The sequence below is a fragment of the Panthera onca genome, chromosome E1 (assembly GCF_046562875.1).
Source record: "Panthera onca isolate mPanOnc1 chromosome E1, mPanOnc1 haplotype 2, whole genome shotgun sequence".
NCBI classification, from domain to species: domain Eukaryota; kingdom Metazoa; phylum Chordata; class Mammalia; order Carnivora; family Felidae; genus Panthera; species Panthera onca.
The window spans coordinates 19,656,007-19,675,292 of NC_138352.1; the positions used below are offsets into that span (position 1 = coordinate 19,656,007).

General features: G+C 47.8%; 1 protein-coding gene across 4 annotated transcripts in view; it reads right to left on the reverse strand.

Moving 5' to 3' along the window:
- The window catches only part of MYH10 (myosin heavy chain 10), a 130,103-nt gene that overhangs the window by 98,413 nt on the left and 12,404 nt on the right, over positions 1–19,286 (reverse strand). For all 4 annotated transcript variants that reach the window (XM_078437767.2, XM_078437773.2, XM_078437769.2 and 1 more), the window contains exons 3-4: positions 8,050–8,206; positions 1,400–1,427 (exon numbers count right to left, since the gene is read on the reverse strand). In XM_078437767.2, coding sequence (XP_078293893.1) covers positions 1,400–1,427; positions 8,050–8,206 — 185 coding nt within the window. The remainder of the gene's footprint in view (positions 1–1,399; positions 1,428–8,049; positions 8,207–19,286) is intronic.

Consider the following 19,286-nt stretch of genomic DNA (forward strand, 5'->3'; position numbering starts at 1 on the left):
AACAATGCGCCCATCTGCTACTCCCGGAACCTTGCCGCCCCGTGAAAAGCCCGGGTCGGCCCGCTGGAGAATGAGAGGGGATGCAGAGGTGAGAGCAGAGCACTCGGCCACAAGCGCCCCCCTCCCCCCCCCCCCCATCTGCACAGGTGCAGGGCCAGCCCAGCTGGGCTGCTCGGCTTGACCCAGATCCACCCGGAGGAGCCCGACCCAGTTGCTGGGAAGGGTATTTTAAGCCGTCAAGTTTCAGGGTGGTTTGCTGTTCAGGAAAAGCTAACTTGTAGAACCCAAAGGCTAAGCCCCGCCGGGAGAAAACGTATGCGACCCACAGACCCGTGTCAGCTGCTCCGACCGCTGTCCCCGCATTAGATCCCGGACTTGCCGCTTCATAGAAGAGAAGCCGTCCGAGGAGAACCTCCTGGATTTCCAGCCCCCCGGGTCTCTCATCAGCATTTACTCTCTCGCACAGAGAACTCTCCACCGCTGACCTGCCCACCAGCCTTCACTCTGTTTCGGAGAGCAGGCCTACACCGGAGGCTTTCGGTTTTAACTTTTCCACTTCCCCATCATTCAAGTGCACCTGGCCCGGCCTCTCTCTTGGCCCTGGTCACACCCGATGCACCTGTCTCCGTGGGGCTCACTCTGCCCCCTCAGCCTCGCTGACCTCCGCCCGACCCCTGAATGTACTTTTTCCTCAAGGCTCCACACCTGGCCTTCGCTCCCCTCCTTTTACAGGGCTGCGCGGATGGGTCAGGTCTCGGCGCCTGGAGCAGCCCTCTCCTGAGCTCCACATTCAGGCGCGCAGCACAGCAAATGACCCCACTGAGGCTGTGAGGACCCTTTCACTAACTCCCCCTCCTCACTGAGCGGGTCTCCTTGCTCAGCTCCTTGCTCGGCTCCGGATGCGGTCACACCTCTGCCTGAGGTCACTGCCTCTCGCCTGCAACTCCCAACAGCCTCCCCACCGGTCTTCCAGTCCATCTGCCATCCACACCGCAGCCAGTCCGGTCTTCCTAACAATCCTTTTCTAAGCAGATCTAATGGTGTCCTGCTGTGGATACGGCTTCGTCCAATTCCGACTCTCTAGCACTCAGCACACAAGGCCCACGACCGTCGGTAATGTTCACCGGGTAAAATGTCCAGTAGCCCAACAGGCGCACATATAAACTCAAGCCCGAAGTGTCACAGATCAACGCTGAGAAACGTGGGAAAGGCCTGGTTTGACGGCCAAACAGTGAACCCCCAATTTACACAACTCACATCATCTTAGTCTTAAAATGGTAACTGCCAAGGTTTACGTCAAATTCTTAAAATTACTACTCTGCACCCCCCACCCCCTCCCCCAATTGCTTTAGTTTCCAACAGAATCGAAAACAAGTCCGAACGTTTGAAATTTACTTACGTGCAAAGAATTGACTGGTCCTCACGATCTAGAAAACAAAACAAAACAAACAAAAAAAAGAAAGTGACCATTTGCCTGGTGTTTTAAACACTTGATACAATAACGTTGCAGTAACGGCCCACAGAGTATTAGTAACTCCGCTCCTGCCCTGCTGCTTCCCCAACCCTTACAGGGCCCTAAATCCAGTCACCCTTGTTTTGCCTTACAAGGCCAGATCTTTGGGGGGAGGAGTGGGGAGGGTGGGAATAACAGCCTGGCTTCGGAGGCTTTATGTGCCTAATCAACCTTGACGCTCAAGCCGTGTGCATAACGGCTTCACCTGGGGAACCTTATAAAAAACGTGTCCCCCAGGGCCCCTCCCTCACGGGATCATTTTCAGGGGGTTGGGATTGAAATTCCCTGTTTCAGTAAGTTGCCCAGGTGACTCCGATGGCAGGGTGAGGTTTCAGAAAGGCTTCGAGAACACTCACAACTAGGGAGAAATCGTTATTAGAAAAAGAGAGAGAAAAAAATCAAACCCTGAGTGGGGAAGGCTGAAGGTGGACAGACATCTAAATGAAGCGTAACCAGCGTCTCAGGTCGCGATGGTAGAGGCACCAAAAATAACAAAACAACGTACAGCAGAAGCAGAATCGCACATGACATTAAAGTGACGAACGACCTAAATCTTTTCGAATGAGAAGGTGACATTCAAACCCACAGCGAGCCCACGGACAGGCCCCCTCCCGGCCCCCCAGCGTGGGATGTATGATTTCTAATCATTTATGTGCGTGGATATCCATTTTTGCAGGTGAGAAAATGCTCCTGGAGGGGGTCAGGTAATCCACCCAGGTCCCGCAGCCGCTGAGGGGTGACGACCCGGGCCTGTGCTTGCAGGGACCGGCCCAGGTAGATCTTTCGTCACTCCTATGCAGAGGCTGCTTGCCCTTGGGTGGCTACATCAGGACCCAATAAGGGTCTCACAGTAGGTCAGGCACAGACAGCATTTTTTTTTTTTTTTAAGGTAGTCTTCACGCCCAGCGTGGGGCTTGAACTCACGACCCTGAGACCAAGACCTGAGCTAACATCAAGAGTCAGCTGCTTAACCCACAAGCCCCCCCAGGCACCCCCCCGCCGGCATAAGTAGCTTTTGTCAAAGAGAAATGTCACGGTATTATTAAAATAAACTAACCCATTCGTACACTCTGTGTATAAACTGAGTTCTACAAAGAGCGTGTTACTGCCCAGTGCCTCAAGTCTCACTGAACTGGGAACGGCCCCTGACCACCGCCCTATCCCTCCCTCCGGCTGCGCAGGCCACGTTCACAGGACGAGGCTGACCCCTGCCTCCTTTACTGGTCTGCTCTCGCAGGGGTCATGACATGACCTTCCTTCCACGCGCTGCCCCAGGCCCACGGCCACCGTGTGTCCCCACGTGTCCTTCCGTGCTCAGCTCAGTTGGGGCCCCTCTGGTTCCTCGATGCGTCCTCCTTTCCACCGGCCATATTCTGGAGTTCGACACACGATACCGCCAGTGCCTGCCCACGAGGCGGTGCTGCGTGAGATCCGGCTCGCTTCCCTACGCCAGCACCTTCGGTGGCTCAAAGTCAGTGCCCAGTGCCGCCCTGGGCTCTGCAAGCTTGTGCCCTGGTTCCCACTCTGCCGCGAACTGACTCCGCATCTATAAATGCGCCACTGATGCCCTGCTCTTCCCGCGTTCTTCACCCATGCGGCTAGGTTTTTAACAAATCCGAATTTATTCACTGTAAATAGGAACCCTCAGAGCCCTAAATTCTCCAGGTCTGAGCAACTTCCAGAGAACCCCACCACACCAAGTTTCTTACGGCTTTTCTGAAGCAGTGCACACATACAAAAACTAACCAAAACTCAACTGCCTCCGAATTAATTCAGGACGGCTCCCTTCGGGCATCTGTACACACTTGCTATCGTTGTTCGAAACCGGAGACCCTCACAACCACCACCTACTGTTCCAATCTGCCCCGTACTTCATTTCCTGTGCTTCTCACCGCCGCAGCCCGAGCCAGCTCTGCTCGCCAGACTTCTCTGTCCTCGATGTTCGTCTGTCTGGTCTTGTGCTGGCTCTGCGCCTCAGTTTCCCCATCCGTGCAGTAAGGGGTTGGGCTTGATCGCCTCTAAGATGCTCGCCAGCCGTGATCTGACCACGCCTCCCTTCTGCCTCACTGAATCCTCCTCACCCTGCCGACTAAAGAACTGTAACAACGTATGACGACCTCGATCTCTAAGAACCTGTAAATGTAACCAGAGCCTGAACTGATATTTGAGGGAAACCATTTCGCTTTCAAAAATGCATCCAGCCTCCTAAAGACTATGGAGTCCTTTCCTAGCTCAGTGTTTCCCAAAGCACCTCCCAAGAATCACACATGGAGGTACTCGGTGAATCCATACTGAGTTAAATCACAATACAACAGCAGAAGTGGTTTCCGATCAATGACCTCAGCTCCTACCTTAAAAAACTAGACGAGAGCAAATCAAATTCAAATTAGAAAGAAGAACGGAAATGAGAAAGAACAGAAATCAATGAAATGGGGAACAGGAAAAAGAAGAAAAAAAATGTAACCAAATTCTGGTTATTTGAAAAAAATCATACAGTTGATAAACTTCCAGCCAAACTGATCAGGAAAAAGACACAAATTGCCAAAGTCTAGAATAAGACAGAGAACAGCCACCTAGGATCCCACAGACACAGTCTGAGAACTAAGATAAAAAAGGCAACTTTTTAAAAAGACGTAAACCACTAAAGCTCATTTCAGAAGAACGAATAACCTGATTGGCCCCATATCTGTTAAAGAACTTGATCTTGTGGAACTAATATTAACGTTACATGTCAATTACACCTCAGGTAAAAATAAATTGAATGTGTAATTAAAAGCCTTCCTGCAAAGAAAACGTATTTCACTAGTGAATTCTACACAACATTTAAGGGGAAAAATAACCATACCAAACTTTTCAGAAAATTCAAGAGGAAGAAACCTCTCCCTCCCAATCCATTCTCAGAGACAAGCCCGACTCTGACGCTACAGCTACAGAGACATTACAATACAAGAAAATGACACACAAATCTCTGTCATCAGCAAGGGCACAGAAATTGTCAACAACACGTGAGCAGATCAAATCCGACGACACAGACAAAGGGGGTACACACATGAGAAGCAGGTGACCTTCATCCTGGCCACGCAGGGTTAGTTCAGCACCCAAAGGCCGATGATCTAACTCACCTTATCTACAGACCACAGAATATCTGAATAGATGTAGAAAATGCATTTGACAAAACTCAACATTCACTCGTGTTAAAAGAAGAAGAAAAAAAAACCGAGCAAACTAGGAATACAAAAGAATTTCATGAACAAAAAATGTGTACATGAACACCATCCTTCATGGTGAAAAGGTGAAAGGTGTGCCCGAGACCAGGAACAAGGCAAGGATGTCTGTTGTCGCCACACCTACTGAACATTATTACAAGGCAAGAAAATAAACCCAAAGCCTAAGATATGAAGGAGGACACAGCAATGTCTCTATCTGCAGAAGACATGCTGGTCTACACAGAAAAATCCCAAAGAATCTACCAAAAATACCTTCCAGAAGAAGTGAGTTTTACAATGTTGCAAAATACGTCAATACATGTATTTAAAAAAATATCTCTTACATCAACAGCGTGCGATTGGAAACGTTTAAATTTTCAGTTCCCTTTAACACTAGAAAGCATGAAGCACTTACGTTGCGGTCTGTGTTTTACTTAGATACAAATCTGACAAGAACGGGAAGTTGAGATTTTTGAAATCAAGTTTATGTCCAAGAACTCTGCCATTCATTCATTCATTCATTCAGCCAGTGTTTCTTGAGCAACTACTCTGTGCCAGACCCACTCTGCATTTTATTGGTACAGTGTCCCCTAGAATCCAAACTTAGGAAGAAAGGTAAGCTCTCCTCTGGTTCTTTGCATTAAAGACACAAACTCTGACCGGTAATTATGATTACCAATCTCTTCATGGGCCCCCGTGGTTATTTGGAGGTTTTGCATTCGTCAAATGTATTTATTTTCCCTGCAAAGTTTCACGTCATCTACAAATTTCACGGGCATGCGTCCTGCATGCTGATAAGAATGTTGCAACATTTTAGGGGCGCCTGGGTGGCTCAGTCGGTTAAGCGTCCGACTTCAGCTCAGGTCACGATCTCACGGTCTGTGAGTCCGTGAGTTCGAGCCCCGCGTCGGGCTCTGGGCTGATGGCTCAGAGCCTGGAGCCTGCTTCCGATTCTGTGTCTCCCTCTCTCTCTGCCCCTCCCCCGTTCATGCTCTGTCTCTCTCTGTCTCAAAAATAAATTAACGTTAAAAAAAAAAAAAAAAAATTTAAAAAAAAAAAAAAAAAAAAGAATGTTGCAACATTTTTAAATGGCCTTTAGTGCACACCCGGACAAACCTGGACAACCTCAGCTAGTCACCAGCACCCCACGGGCACCTTTGCCACGAACAGCCCTGGGGACGTCACGTTTGTGACACTCTGGAACGCCGTGTGGCGGTCCTGATGCTCGTTAACACCGTCCGCTGTGCTTTTCCTTCCCGCTAAGCGAAAGGTATGTGGCGTGTATTGCCACGTTGTTCCTAGACTGTCAACAGTAGATTCTAGAACCCTCCCTGGCAGGTACGTGAAGCTCAGAGGTCTGAAGCCTCTGCCCCTTTTTCAGAGTTGGAACTGCCCTCCGGAAACCCCCCTTTTCTAGATGATACTTCAGAGACCAGAGGGTCAGCCACGTCAACTGTGAGAACGTACTTGTCTGGATGCGGAAATATGGATTCAACTGGAGAAGGAGTGTCCTGTCTCCAATGGCTTCTCCCATATGAGGCAGAGCGTGCTCACTCATACAAACGCTTTTCTGCATATAAAGATTCTTCTTCGTAGAGACACAGAACCAAAACCAAAGAAGCTGGCCATTGTCTCTTCGCGGTCTGCAAGCCCCCCCAGCGGTAGCCATTTTCTTAGTATCCTCTGGCTCTGAAACTAAGAACTAATATTAAATCTCATCTTTTCTCGGCCTAAACGGATTCTGGAGAGTCACTCTTCTAGCTCTGAAGTCCTTCCTGTTTGCCTCCAGGGACCTGGTACATAAGCGTCCCAACGAAACGTGAAAGCGGGGGCTGGGCGCTATACTTGACGAACGCCTTCCCGCTACCCTTCAGACCCAGCCCCCAAGGCCTGCAATGCAGTGACAGGTGGACAGATCACACCCCGGTTCCTGAAGATCACGGAACTACTTTTTTTTTTTTTCAATTTTTTTTAAATGTTTTATTTATTTTTAAGACACAGAGAGACAGAGCATGAATGGGGATGAGGTAGAGAGAGAGGGAGACACCAGAAGCCGAAGCAGGCTCCAGGCTCCAAGCTGTGAGCACAGAGCCCGACGCGGGGCTCGAACCCACGAACCGTGAGATCGTGACCTGAGCCGAAGTTGGACACTCAACTGACTGAGCCACCCAGGCGCCCCACAGAACTATTTTATAAGAGCCGATAGAGTTTATCGTACTTTGCCGAGTTTATTTTGTGAAAGATGAAACGAGAGGGAGCGTTATTACAGGAGAGCTCACAGAGCACTAGGAGGTCCCGTGTTCAATGCTGTCTTTTTGAGCAATAAGAGGGAAATGCGTTCAAAATGGCCACGTTCTGGTTTTCAGGAAAATGTCCCTCCGTACACCGTTGTGTCTAAAGCCAGGATTCAAAGGGATGACTCTTCAAATTTATACTTCATCCTAAGCCCAAAAGGAAGCCACTGCGATCCACCAACCGGCCCAGTGCTTTCTAACTTCTGTTGTCCCCTCTTCTACGTATTTACGACAGAAATATTATATGACCTTTTGCTCCCCAATGAAGCCTCTACCTTTTCCATCATCCCTCCTGTGGCTCTTCCTGTGGGTGCTAAAACCCAGTCCAAGAGAGTTCTGGTTATCCCGGTTTGTGATGGACAGCAAACGTATATAAAAACTAGATGCTTTTTAACGAAAAAAATTAATGTGAACTAATTATGAAGCAACGGTCATACTTACCTACTTCTTCTAGAAAAGGGCCACACTGCCCATTGCCATCTTAAAAATTCCGAATTCAGGGGCGCCTGGGTGGCTCAGTCGGTTAAGCATCCTACTCTTGATTTCAGCTCAGGTCATGATCTCACAGTTCACGAGATCGAGACCCACGTCCGGCTCTGTGCTGACACTGCAGAGCCTGCTTGGGATTCTCTCTGCCCCTCCCCTCCGTTCATGCTCTTTCTCTCTCACTCTCTCAAAATAAATCAATTAATTAAAAAAAAATTTTACGGGTGCTTGGTGGCTCAGTCGGTTGAGCATCTGACTCTTTAGCTCGGGTCGTGATCTTAGTTTGTGGGATCGAGCCCCACGTCAGGCTCTGCGCGGACAGTGTGGAGCCCGCTTGGGATTCTGTCTCTCCCTCTCTCTCTGCCCCTCCCCGTGCTCTCTCTCAAAATAAACATATTAGAAAAAAAAAAAAAGACTTCATAATTCCTCCACAATAAACACTTAACTACGTTTCAAGATTGTTTAAGCTTAAAGCCCTTTGAGACACAAACAAAACCACTAACTCACATGTAAGAAACTGAGTATTTAGTACTCTAACCCTCCCAGTTACCTTGAAGCATGCATCTATAAGCAGATTCAGAGATAGCGTAGATGTGTGGAGGCATCTCGTGGCGTTTCTTCCCTCTGTACATTTCAATGATATTCTCAGAGTAGATTGGAAGATTCTTGTAGGGGTTTATGACTACACAGAAGAGTCCAGAATAAGTCTAGAAGAAAAATAAAATACAGCGTTAAAAAAAAAACCAAAAAAAAAAAAAAAAAAAAAAAAAACAATCCCTGAATATATCACACAGCCAGAGACCATACAGTAATCTGAACAGGAGCCTTCATCCCTAGAGTAATTAATCTCTTCTCCTAATTAAATCTAGCCGAGGATATACGATTCCAAGCCACAGGCAGTTCTCCCACAGATCATTTGTTAAGGGGCACTCTTCTGGACTCAATTCCTTCATCTGTAAAATGGCCATAACAACATATGCTTCCCAACCTCACAGGGCTACCAGCGAAAGGCTCAAGCAGCCCGTGATTCATGTTTTCGGGGCTATTTTCCGAGCGTGCACGGTACGAAAAGTCAGTAATCTAGTTCCAGATTCCACACTGCAGCTAATCCTTTAGAAAATGCCATGTGTTAAGTTTGCATGTAGAATCAAAGAAGAATACCCACAATTACCTGAAAACGTGGTTGTTACAGAGATTTGCAAAAACATAAAACTCCTCTAAGTATTTTGCTGTGGAAAACAGCGTTTGTTTTGTGAAAGATTATTTATGTTAACTTGTTGTACACTTATTTTTTTTTTAATGTTTATCCATTTTTGAGAGCGAGAGCATGAGTGGGGGAGGGGTAGAGAGAGGGAGACACAGAATCCGAAGCAGGCTCCAGGCTCCGAGCTGTCAGCACAGAGCCCGACGCGGGGCTCGAACTCACAAGCCGTGAGATCATGACCTGAGCTGAAGTCGGACACTCAACCGACTGAGCCCCCCAGGCATGCCTGTTGTACACTTATTTTAAATGAATTTATTTAAATAAATACATGGCTTACTATTTTTAAGTGAATTGATACATATTTTTAAAATTTATTTTAATTTCAAATACAGTAAGTACCGATAAATATAAACTACACAAACACAAAAGGACACAAAGGGTCCTCAATTTATTTTATTTTTCTTAATGTTTTTATTTATTTATGAGACAGTGTGCAAGCAGGGGAGGGGCAGAGACAGAGGGGGACAGAGGATGTGAAGCAGGGTCCAGGCTCCAAGCCATCAGCACAGAGCCCGACGCAGGGCTCAAAAACTCACGAGCCGTGAGATCATGACCTGAGCAGAAGTCCAACGCTTAACCGACTGAGCCACCCGGGCGCCCCCTCAATTTTTTTTTCAAAGGCTTTGTTTTTAAATCATATCTACACCCAGCATGGGGCTCGAACTTATGACCCCAAGACCAAGAGTCACATGCTTCACCCCCTGCGCCAGCCAGGCGCCCCGTGGGTCCTCAACAATTTTTAAGAGCCATTAGTCTAGAAGACATGAACCCTTCTTGGGCAGCACAGTCACCATTATTAGAACCGATACTAGGAACACTTTTGATTTGGGGGTTTTCTTAATTCGCTAAGAATGATTTCTAAGAAGAGTGTACAAAACTGACCGTGGGGGTCAGGGAAGAACAGAACCGCCAGGCTGCTGCCAGGCGCCCCAGTCCTCCGAGGACCGAGGCATGTGGAAGTGGCAGTCCGTGGCACTGTGATGCAGGCCTTTTTTGTTTTTTAGTATGTTTGATGTTTATTTAGTTTTGAGAGAGAGAAAGACGGACAGAGCAGGAGCGGGGGAGGGACAGAGAGAGAGGGAGACACAGAACCCGAAGCAGGCTCCAGGCTCCGAGCCGTCAGCACAGGGCCCGACGCGGGGCTCGAACCTGCAAACCACGAGTTCACGACCTGAGCCGGAAGTCAGATGTTTAACCGACTGAGCCACCCAAGCGCCCCGCAGGCCTTTTAATGAAGGTGATCTGGGGGACTGAGTCCACAGGCAAGAGGACACTACAAAGGCCGGGGCTGATGGCGTTCAGCTGCGTGGCCCGCTCCCCAGGGACCCTAAAGGGTGTCTCAGCAACAGCTGTGTCTGTGAAGGCGGAAACCTTGGCAGCTGCCGCCAGAAGGCACCCTCGAGACGGCTCTAGGCGCACACTGGAGTGACCAGTGCTAAGGCGGGGACAGGAGCCTGCTGGAAGGAGGGCAGTGGTCAGGTCAGAACCTCATCTCAGGCTGTGCCCCCCACAGCTTCCCTAAGTCACAACCGGAGGTGCGGGTGTGGGCAGAGAGGAGGCAGAGGCGAAAGGCTCTGCCCCAAGTTCACGGCTAGGAGCTGTTGGCCTTACTTCTGAGCTGGCCAGAGGGACATCGCCCCTGTCTGCCTGAGGCCAGAGAAGGCGCCTGCCCCCTCCCTCGCTGGCCACTCGGGCCTTCTGACTGTCGCCTCTCTCGTCCGGGCAGCTCAGGTCCCAGACAAGCCTGGCTGGCTCCCGTATACAGACAGGTGAACAAATCCTAACTATACATCTCAATGATTATTTTAAAAATGTTTATTTATTTAAGTAATCTCTACACCCATCCTGGCGCTTGAACTCATGACGCCGAGATCAAGTCAAAAGTCACGGACACTCTTCTGACTGAGCCAGCCGGGCGCCCCTCGATGAATTTTTATATACACCCCACTTTTCCATTCAAAAATTAGATCGGAGTCTATCATGAAGCTACGGATTCTACACTTCACTTTTATAAGAGGTAAATTATAGACCGACCACAAAGAAAACAAAACAAATAAACGCAAGAAAGTTAAAACACGGAAATTCAGGTTAACATCCCATAACCACGTATGGCGTGGTAACAAGATCCTAACAGCGACATTTAACTCAGAAATAATTCCCACATATGTGTCTCCCATGCGGTGGGTGCTTTTCTGAGGACTCAGGATCACAAAATGACTCAGTCTCACAAGTATGAGTACGTCATCTAAAAACAAGGTTAAATAATCATCAGTACCCTGTGCTTGCCAGAGAGGGGGAGTAAAAAAAAATGTTTATGTGGGAACATCATTCAATTTAAGTGCTTGAAGAGCTGACTTTGAACTCTCTGGAAATGAGCTCCAATTCCGGGCTCCTGTAGAAATGATAACGGAAGCGATGCTGTGTTACTTTTATCTTCCGCGGGACACGTGGCAGGAGGGCAATATGCTGTTATAATCCTGTCTCTCTGACTCCAAAGTTCCAATTAGACCTCATTCAGTGTGTGAATAGGCACACGAGACATTTTACGCCTTCAAGAAACACACACCTCCAGGTAGGAAGACAACAGACTAAACACACACGTGAGACACTAAAAAGAGAGCGGTAAGAAAAGAGGAGGAGAAAGATGAACGCGATTATAAATGGGACAGAAACTCTGCAGCCGCACACGCAACCAACCCCAGGCCCCGAAAGTCAAGGTCATCTGGTCAGAAACTGCAAAACGAGGTACAAAATTCAGACTAGATGGTCTCTGATGTCCTTTTAAAAACTAGTTAAAGGGCAAAAGGAGGGATAAAGAAGTTGCCATGAAAATAGGGGGAGCCGGGCGCCCAGGTGGCTCAGCCAGGTCATGATCTCACGATTGGAGAGACTGAGCCCTGCGTCAGGCTCTGTGCTGATGGCGAGGAGCCTGCTTGGGACTCTCTCTCTTCCTCTCTCTGCCCCTCCCCCACTTGCTCTCTCTCCCCTCTCTCAAAATAAATAAATAGACTTAAAGTGCATGAAACTTAGTGGCAGGATACAGGCAAGGCACAGTGAACAGCTCGGCCTCGCCGAGCACGGAACGTGCACGGTGGGAGCTCAGAAGGGCGGACTCAACCGCTTAGATTCTGCCCGCACAGGCGATCAGGTACCAGAGGTTCAGGGGAGAAGAGCGACGGAAGGGAAGGAGCGTGTTTGTAAAAGGATCGATCGGGTAGCCCCACGGAAAAGAGACCGGAAGGCAAGAGATGAGGAGCGGGGAGCGGAGACTGCTACTGCCCCAGTCCCAGCACAGTGCCGGGGCTCAGATGAGAGGGAAGAGGTGGGTCACGAGAGAGCTGGGGGGAGGGAGACTCCATGGCGCTCAACAGGTCTGCACATAAAGACCACCAAAGATGCGAGCTAACAGCCCCAGTGTTCAACCGATGTACATACAGGAAGAACAGTCTGATATGTGGGGGAGATCATGAATCCCCTCTGAGCGTTCGGAGCTTGGGCGATGCTGAATGGGGATGTGCTACGGCAGGCGCGCCCGGGAGAGCGCCCAGGGAGAGCTGGACAAGTCAGCCGGCAAGCAACGGCTGTAAGCAGTCCTCTGACACGAAAGCCCAAAACCCCACAGTGGAGAAAATAAAGAGCAGAACGGATATCAGGAAATAAGCGATCCAGTGGGCACATCTATTCTGAGAGCGCTTCCCTCTTAGAGAACAGGACAAGAGGTACAATAACAAAAGAAGGCACAAGGGTGAAAACACTAGAATAATCATTATTGCTTCTTTGGGGGAAGAAAGGCCAAAATTCTGTAAAAAAGGACAATCATCGAAAACAAACTGGTTGCTAAACCCTTAGGTGAATGGCAGACAAGGACACTCCCCATACACACGTCCACCGAACAAAACCCCAGACCCCGGGCTGACTCACTTGTCAATCTCAACACCACAGATAGAGACGAGCGGGCATTAAGCGTGTCCTGAATCCACATCTGATCAAGCCTCTGGACGCAAATGCAATCAACAAAATCCAGACTATGGGAGGTTCTACAGAACGGACTCTGTTTCTTCAACTAAAAGAGGGGAGACGGACAGATCAGGAGAGACAGAACAACTACTTAGCATATAGTGACCGTCTCTGGACCCTGAAGTGACTAGACCAGCTGCAATAAACATTTATGAGACCTAAGGGCAGTGTGAACGTGAGCGAATGATGACACAGAATTATTAAGTCCTGCTCACGCAGACGGTAGTTACAAATCCCAAAATCGGTGGCTGAGGACCAGAAGGCTGAGCAGAGTGAAATCTTGAGCAGCATGCAAGGTCAGGAGCACAGAACTAGGAGCCTGCCCTCTGGGAGGAGGGGAAGCGTCCCAGGCTTTCACCTGAGCCCCTGATCCATGATGAGCTACGCGTGCTAGACCCGTTCGCCTACCTGCCTGCCCAGAGCAGGACTCTAGACACAGCTCAATGTCATTGCCTCTGCGCTTCTTTCCGTACAATCACGGGCACATGAGACACCTACAATCCAGGATAACATCTGCACCCCTGTGAGTCTGTTTGCATCGCCTCGTATTGTTACCTTGGACAGTGGCATGTTCCAGTGATTAAAAAACGTGATCGAGAATTCTGCCAGAGATTCGGGAACCATTAAAAGAAAAGGCATAAAAAAAGAAAAAACCATAAAAAAACAAACATAAAAAGCCTTTAAAAAATCATAAAAAGAAAACCCAAATGAAAAATGCAACATAAAGTAATGGAAATTAGCAATTCACCGGGTGTGTTTAAAGGCAATTTAGATACAGATGAAGAAAGAATTAGTTCTTCCACACTTTAGCAGAAGCAAATATCTGAGCTAAGCACGGGAGTGCGGGGCGGGGGATGGGGATTAAAATACAGAAGGATGGGAAGGCTGCATGGGGCGCGGTGACAAGGTTGGACTCAGTGGCACAAGAGTGCTAGCAGGAGGAAAGGGACCGCGGGGCAGAAGTGGTCTTGGAAGGGGCAATGGCTGAGAATTTTCCAAAACCAACCAAAGCCATCAAGGCACAGACGAAAATGCTCCAAGCTCAACGCCTGATACAGAGACGCAAACTTCACCTAAGCACCTCGGAGTGAGTGTGCTGGAAACCAAAGACAAAGAGAACATTTTAGGAACCGCCAGTGCAAAGAAGCACAGATTAGCGTCAAAGGTACGAGAGCGAAACCGCAGTGGGAAAATCGCCACCAGCTCTGGACTCTAAATGGGGGGGGGGGGGGGGGGGGGGGGGGGGGCGGGGAAGAAACTTGAGAAATGAAGGAGGAGGGGCACCTGGCTGGCCAGGCCAATGGAGCATGTGACTCTTGATCTCGGGGTTGTGAGTTCGGGCCCCATGCTGGGCGTGGAGCTTACTTAAAAAAAAATTGAGGAGCGCCTGGGTGGCTCAGTCGGTTGAGCGTCCGACTTCAGCTCAGGTCACGATCTCGCGGTCCGTGAGTTCGAGCCCCGCGTCGGGCTCTGTGCTGACAGCTCGGAGCCTGGAGCCTGCTTGGGATTCTGTGCCTCCCTCTCTCTGTCCCTCCCCCACTCATGCTTGCTCTCTCTCTCTCTCTCTCAAAAATAAACATTAAAAAAATTTTTTTTAAATCTAGACACAGAAATCCACGTCAACATACTGAGCAGCAGCGTGCGGGCCGGGAGGCAGCGGGCACAGAGTTCAAGTGCTCTGGGGCCGCTCTGCGTCCACTGCGGGTAAAGAGCAGCAGTGGCGGTCCGTCTCGGTCGGTCAAGGCTGCGCTGGAGAGCAGGTGACCGCTAAAGGAATGACGAAGACGAGAGCAAAAATACCCATCACAGGGTGAGAGGTGAAAAGGTACAATGGTAACAATAAACGTTACCTCATCAAAAAAGGAGGGAGAAAAAAGGAAAAGCACAGAACGGGGGGACCAAGAGGGAGCAAGGGGTCAGATGGCCGAGTTCAAGTGAAATTTTTCAGTTACTACTGTACCCGTACATCAGCTAAATACTCTGGTTAAAATATTAATACTGTCAGATTAGGGCCAAAAATAACAACTACAGGCTGTCCACCTACCCTCTTCCGTAGAAAACCACAGGAAGGCTGAACGTAAAAGTCTGGAAGACAACAAGCCGTGCAAACACTAAGCAAAAGGGGAAAAAAGCTAATACTTTCCAAGAGAAGTATTTACTTCTATTTATTTATTGTTAAATTTTCTTTTTGAGAGAGAGAGAGACAGACAGAGCACGAGTGGGGGAGGGGCAGAGGGAGAGGGAGAGGGAGACACAGAATCCGAAGCAGACTCCAGGCTCTGAGCTGTCAGCGCAGAGCCTGACGCGGGGCTTGAACTCACGAACCATGAGATCATGTCCTGAGCAGAAGTCAGCCACTTAACTAACTGAGCCACCCAGGCGCCCCGAGAAGTGTTTACTATTAAAAAAGAGACCATTTCACGAGGATCCACCAGAAAGATCTAAAAATCCTACCTTTGGATACATGTGACAACATAGCTCCAACACATATACAGCAAAAATGACAGGACTGAAAAGAGGAACAGATTAATGGTGACCGATAGAGAACAGCAAATAAAACTCGAAAACCATGAGGATATACACTGCACAAGAGGGACCCTGCATCCAATCACAGCGGATGTGTGTGTTTTTCAAGAGCGTGCTGACCTCTTACCCAGCTCGAGCACATGATGGACCATAAAACAAGTCCAACAAACTTCAAAGGACTGAAATCATTCAGGGTATGTTGTTCTCTGACCAAAGGGATTATTAGAAACAACAAAATCAACCTGAAACCCCCCTGATGTTTGAAACAAATTTTTTTTAATGTTTATGTATTTTTGAGAGGCAGAGAGAGAGAGAGAGAGTGTGAGCAGGAGAGGGGCACAGTGAAAGAGAGACACAGAATCTGAAGCAGGCTCCAGGCTCCGAGCTGTCAGCACAGACCATGATGCGGGGCTCGAACTCATGAACCGCGAGATCATGACATGAGCCGAAGTCGGACGCTCAACTCACTGAGCCACCCAGGCGCCCCTGAAAACCCCCTGATGTCTAGAAATTAATCAACCTACTTCTAAATAACTTGCAATGTCCATGGAGACACCCTCAGTATTCTGAACTGAACAGTAATGAGAATACAACATACTGAGACTTGCAGAATACAGCTAAACACCTATCACTTACACCTCTGCGGAGACTCCTTATTTAGTTATTTTTTATTTTTCTACTTGAGAGAGAGAGAGAGAGAGAGAGAGAGAGAAAAGGAGTGTGAAAGCGGGGGAGGGGGACAGAGGGAGAAGGAAAGAGAATCTTTTTTTTTTTAAGAGTGTATAATTTATGAGGCGCTGGGGTGGCTCAGTCGTTTAAGCGTCCGACTCTAGTTCAGGTCATGATCTCACGGTTCGTGAGTTCGAGCCCCGCGTCGGGCTCTGCGCTGACAGCTCGGAGCCTGGAGCCTGCTTCGGATTCTGTGTCTCCCTCTCTCTCTCTGCCCCTCCCCCACTTGTGCTCTGTCTCTATCAAAAATAAATAAATGTAAAAAAAAAATTTAGAGTGTATGATTTATTTAAGTTCACGTTAGTTAACGTACAGCGTAGTATTAGGTTCAGGGGTAGAACCCAGCGATTCATCACTTATATACAACACCCAGTGCTCATCCCCACAGGGAGAGAAAATGTTAAGCAGGCTCCAGGATCAGCACAGAGCCCAATGCTCTGAGGGCTTGATCCCACGACCCTGTTCGTGACCTGAGTCGAAATCGAGAGTTGGATGCTCAACTGACTGAGCCACCCAGGCACCCCTAGACTTCTTTTAAAAAAAGGGTAGCAGATCAGGAATTAAAGAGAGTGTCACTACAAATTCTACAGAAAATAAGAGTGTATGATGCACAACTTTATGCCAATAAATTTGAAAATTGAGATGAAACAGAGAAATTCCTAGAAAAACACAATTATCAAAACGAACAGAAGAAACTAGAGATCTGAGAAGTTCTACATCTGGCTTTTTAAAAATTTTTTTTAGGTTTATCTTTGAGAGAGAGAGATAGACAAGAGTGCGAGCAGGGGAGGGGCAGAGAGAGAGAGGGAGTCACAGAATCCGAAGCAGGCTCCAGGCTCCAGGCTCCAAGCTGTCAGCACAGAGCCCCACGCGGGGCTGCAACCCACGAACCATGAGATCATGACCTGAGCCCAAGTCGGACGTTCAACCAACTGAGCCACCCAGGCGCCCCTGAAAAGTTCTACATCTATTAAAGAAAAACTTGCCTACAAAGAAAACTATAGTTATTTTAAAAAGCAGTAACACAAACCCTCTCCAAGCAATATCTGAGAACACACAAAGGTGAGATATTCCCTGATTCATTTCATAAAACCAGCATCACTTGAGAGCAGAATACGACAAGGATATTACAAAACAAGGAAAAATTTAAGCCAATCTCACTCATGAATATAGATGCAAACATCCTACACAAAATATTAGCAAGCAGAATCCAGTATATAAAAAGAATACTTAGTCCTTGCCAGGTTAATTTAACACTCAAAAATACGTGTAATTCACCACCATAACAAAATAGCCAGAAAAATCACACTATCATTTCACTCGATGCTGGAAAAAACATTTGACAAGTGACATCCAAACAGGATTTTAAAAATTCATCTATTGAGGATAAAAACTAAGAATAGAAGAATTCCCTTAATCTGATAAAGAATATTAAAAACAAAACAAAATGGAAGCAAACCATCATTTTTTTTAAGTTTATTTTTTTTAGTCATCTCTACACCCAACATGGGGCTTGAACTCATAACCCTGAAGTCAAGAGTCCTGTGCTCCACTGACGGAGACGCCCAGGCACCCCAAAGCAACCATCATTCTTAATGGTGAAATGATGACACTTCTGAGATCAGGAATGACAGACACCGATGATCTCCACTGCTGTTTAACGAATATTTACTGAGGGTCCTAGGAAACACAATAAAGCAAATAAAAGAAATGTGCAAGAATTAGAAAGGAAAAAACAAAACTGTCACTATTTGTAGACATATAGAAAATCCAATAGAAATATCCATAGAGGACGCCTGGGTGGCTCAGTCAGTTAAGAGTCCGACTCTCGGTTTTGGCTCAGGTCATGATCTCACGGTTCATGAGTTCGAGCCCCACGTTGGGCTCTGTGCTGATGGTGTGGAGCCTGCTTGGGATTCTCTCTCTCTCCCTTGCTCTCTGCCCTTTCCCCACCTGTGTACTCTCTCTCTCTTTTAAAATAAATAGGTAAACAAACAAAAAAGGAATATCCATAGAAAAGTAGAAAAAAACGTAGAAAATCCAAAAGAATCACCAGCTAAACTGTCATGACCAATAAACAATCTTAGTAAGATTTTATTTGTAAGAAATATGACAGGGGCACCTGGGTGGCTCAGTCGGTTAAGCATCCGACTTCAGCTCAGGTCATGATCTCGCGGTTCGTGAGTTCGAGTCCCATGTCGGGTTCTGTGCCGACAGCTTGGAGCCTGGAGCCTGCTTCGGATTCTGTGTCTCCCTCTCTCTCTGCCCCTCCCCTGCCCATGCTCTGTCTCTCTCTCTCTCAAAAATAAACAAACATTAAAAAAAATTTTTAAAAAACCACGACAACTGTATTTCTACATCATGGCATCCATCAGAAAATGCTAAAACCACCATTTAAGTAGCATCCAAAAAAAAATCAAATACCCCAAAATAAATGTAAGAAGAGCCATCCTGGCCTCCACAGACAGCCGTAAAACAGATCATGGAAGTTGAAGAACTACGTAAACAGATACAGCCATGAACTAGAAGATCACATATTGCCAAGATCGTACTTCTCTCCTCAGCTGATCTACAGAATCAACAAAATCCCAAAGAAAATTCCAGCGAGGGTGCATGTGTGTGCATGTGCGTATGTAAAACTGACATACGGTTCTAAAATTATACTGAAATGCAAAAGATGTCACAGCCAAAACCACCCTAAAGAATAACAAAAATGACGGCACCTACCACACCCAATACCAACACTTAGTCTAAAGACAATGTGATCTTAGCCGGAAGAGGGGCACACAGTCCCCCGACACAATTAAGAGCCCACTTAGGAGCACCTGATATGTGACAAGGTGGCACTTTGGAGCACTGGGTCAACTGGACAGCCATCTCACACCACACACAGAATCCGACTCCAAATGGGGCCGAGGCCAACCCCGTGAAATACACCATTACATTCCCCTCGCAGACCGGGGCCTTCTGTCTCCTGCTGGAATCTGCCGAAATCAGGCTTTATCTAGAAACACTGCATGTAGGAGTTACAGATCTGTGTACGCGACCACCCGGGATTCCCACTCCTCACACACCGTACAGAAAGGCACGCCTGTGGGCCCCAGGTACTGGCCCCAAACTGGCAAACACCCATGTCCAAAAGTAGCTGAGTGGATAAAGTGGGCCAGAAATCTTACCGTGGAACGTTATGCTATAACGCTACAACAGGATGAACGAAATATCCCAACCTTTTTCATTTCAGGGCCCCTTTA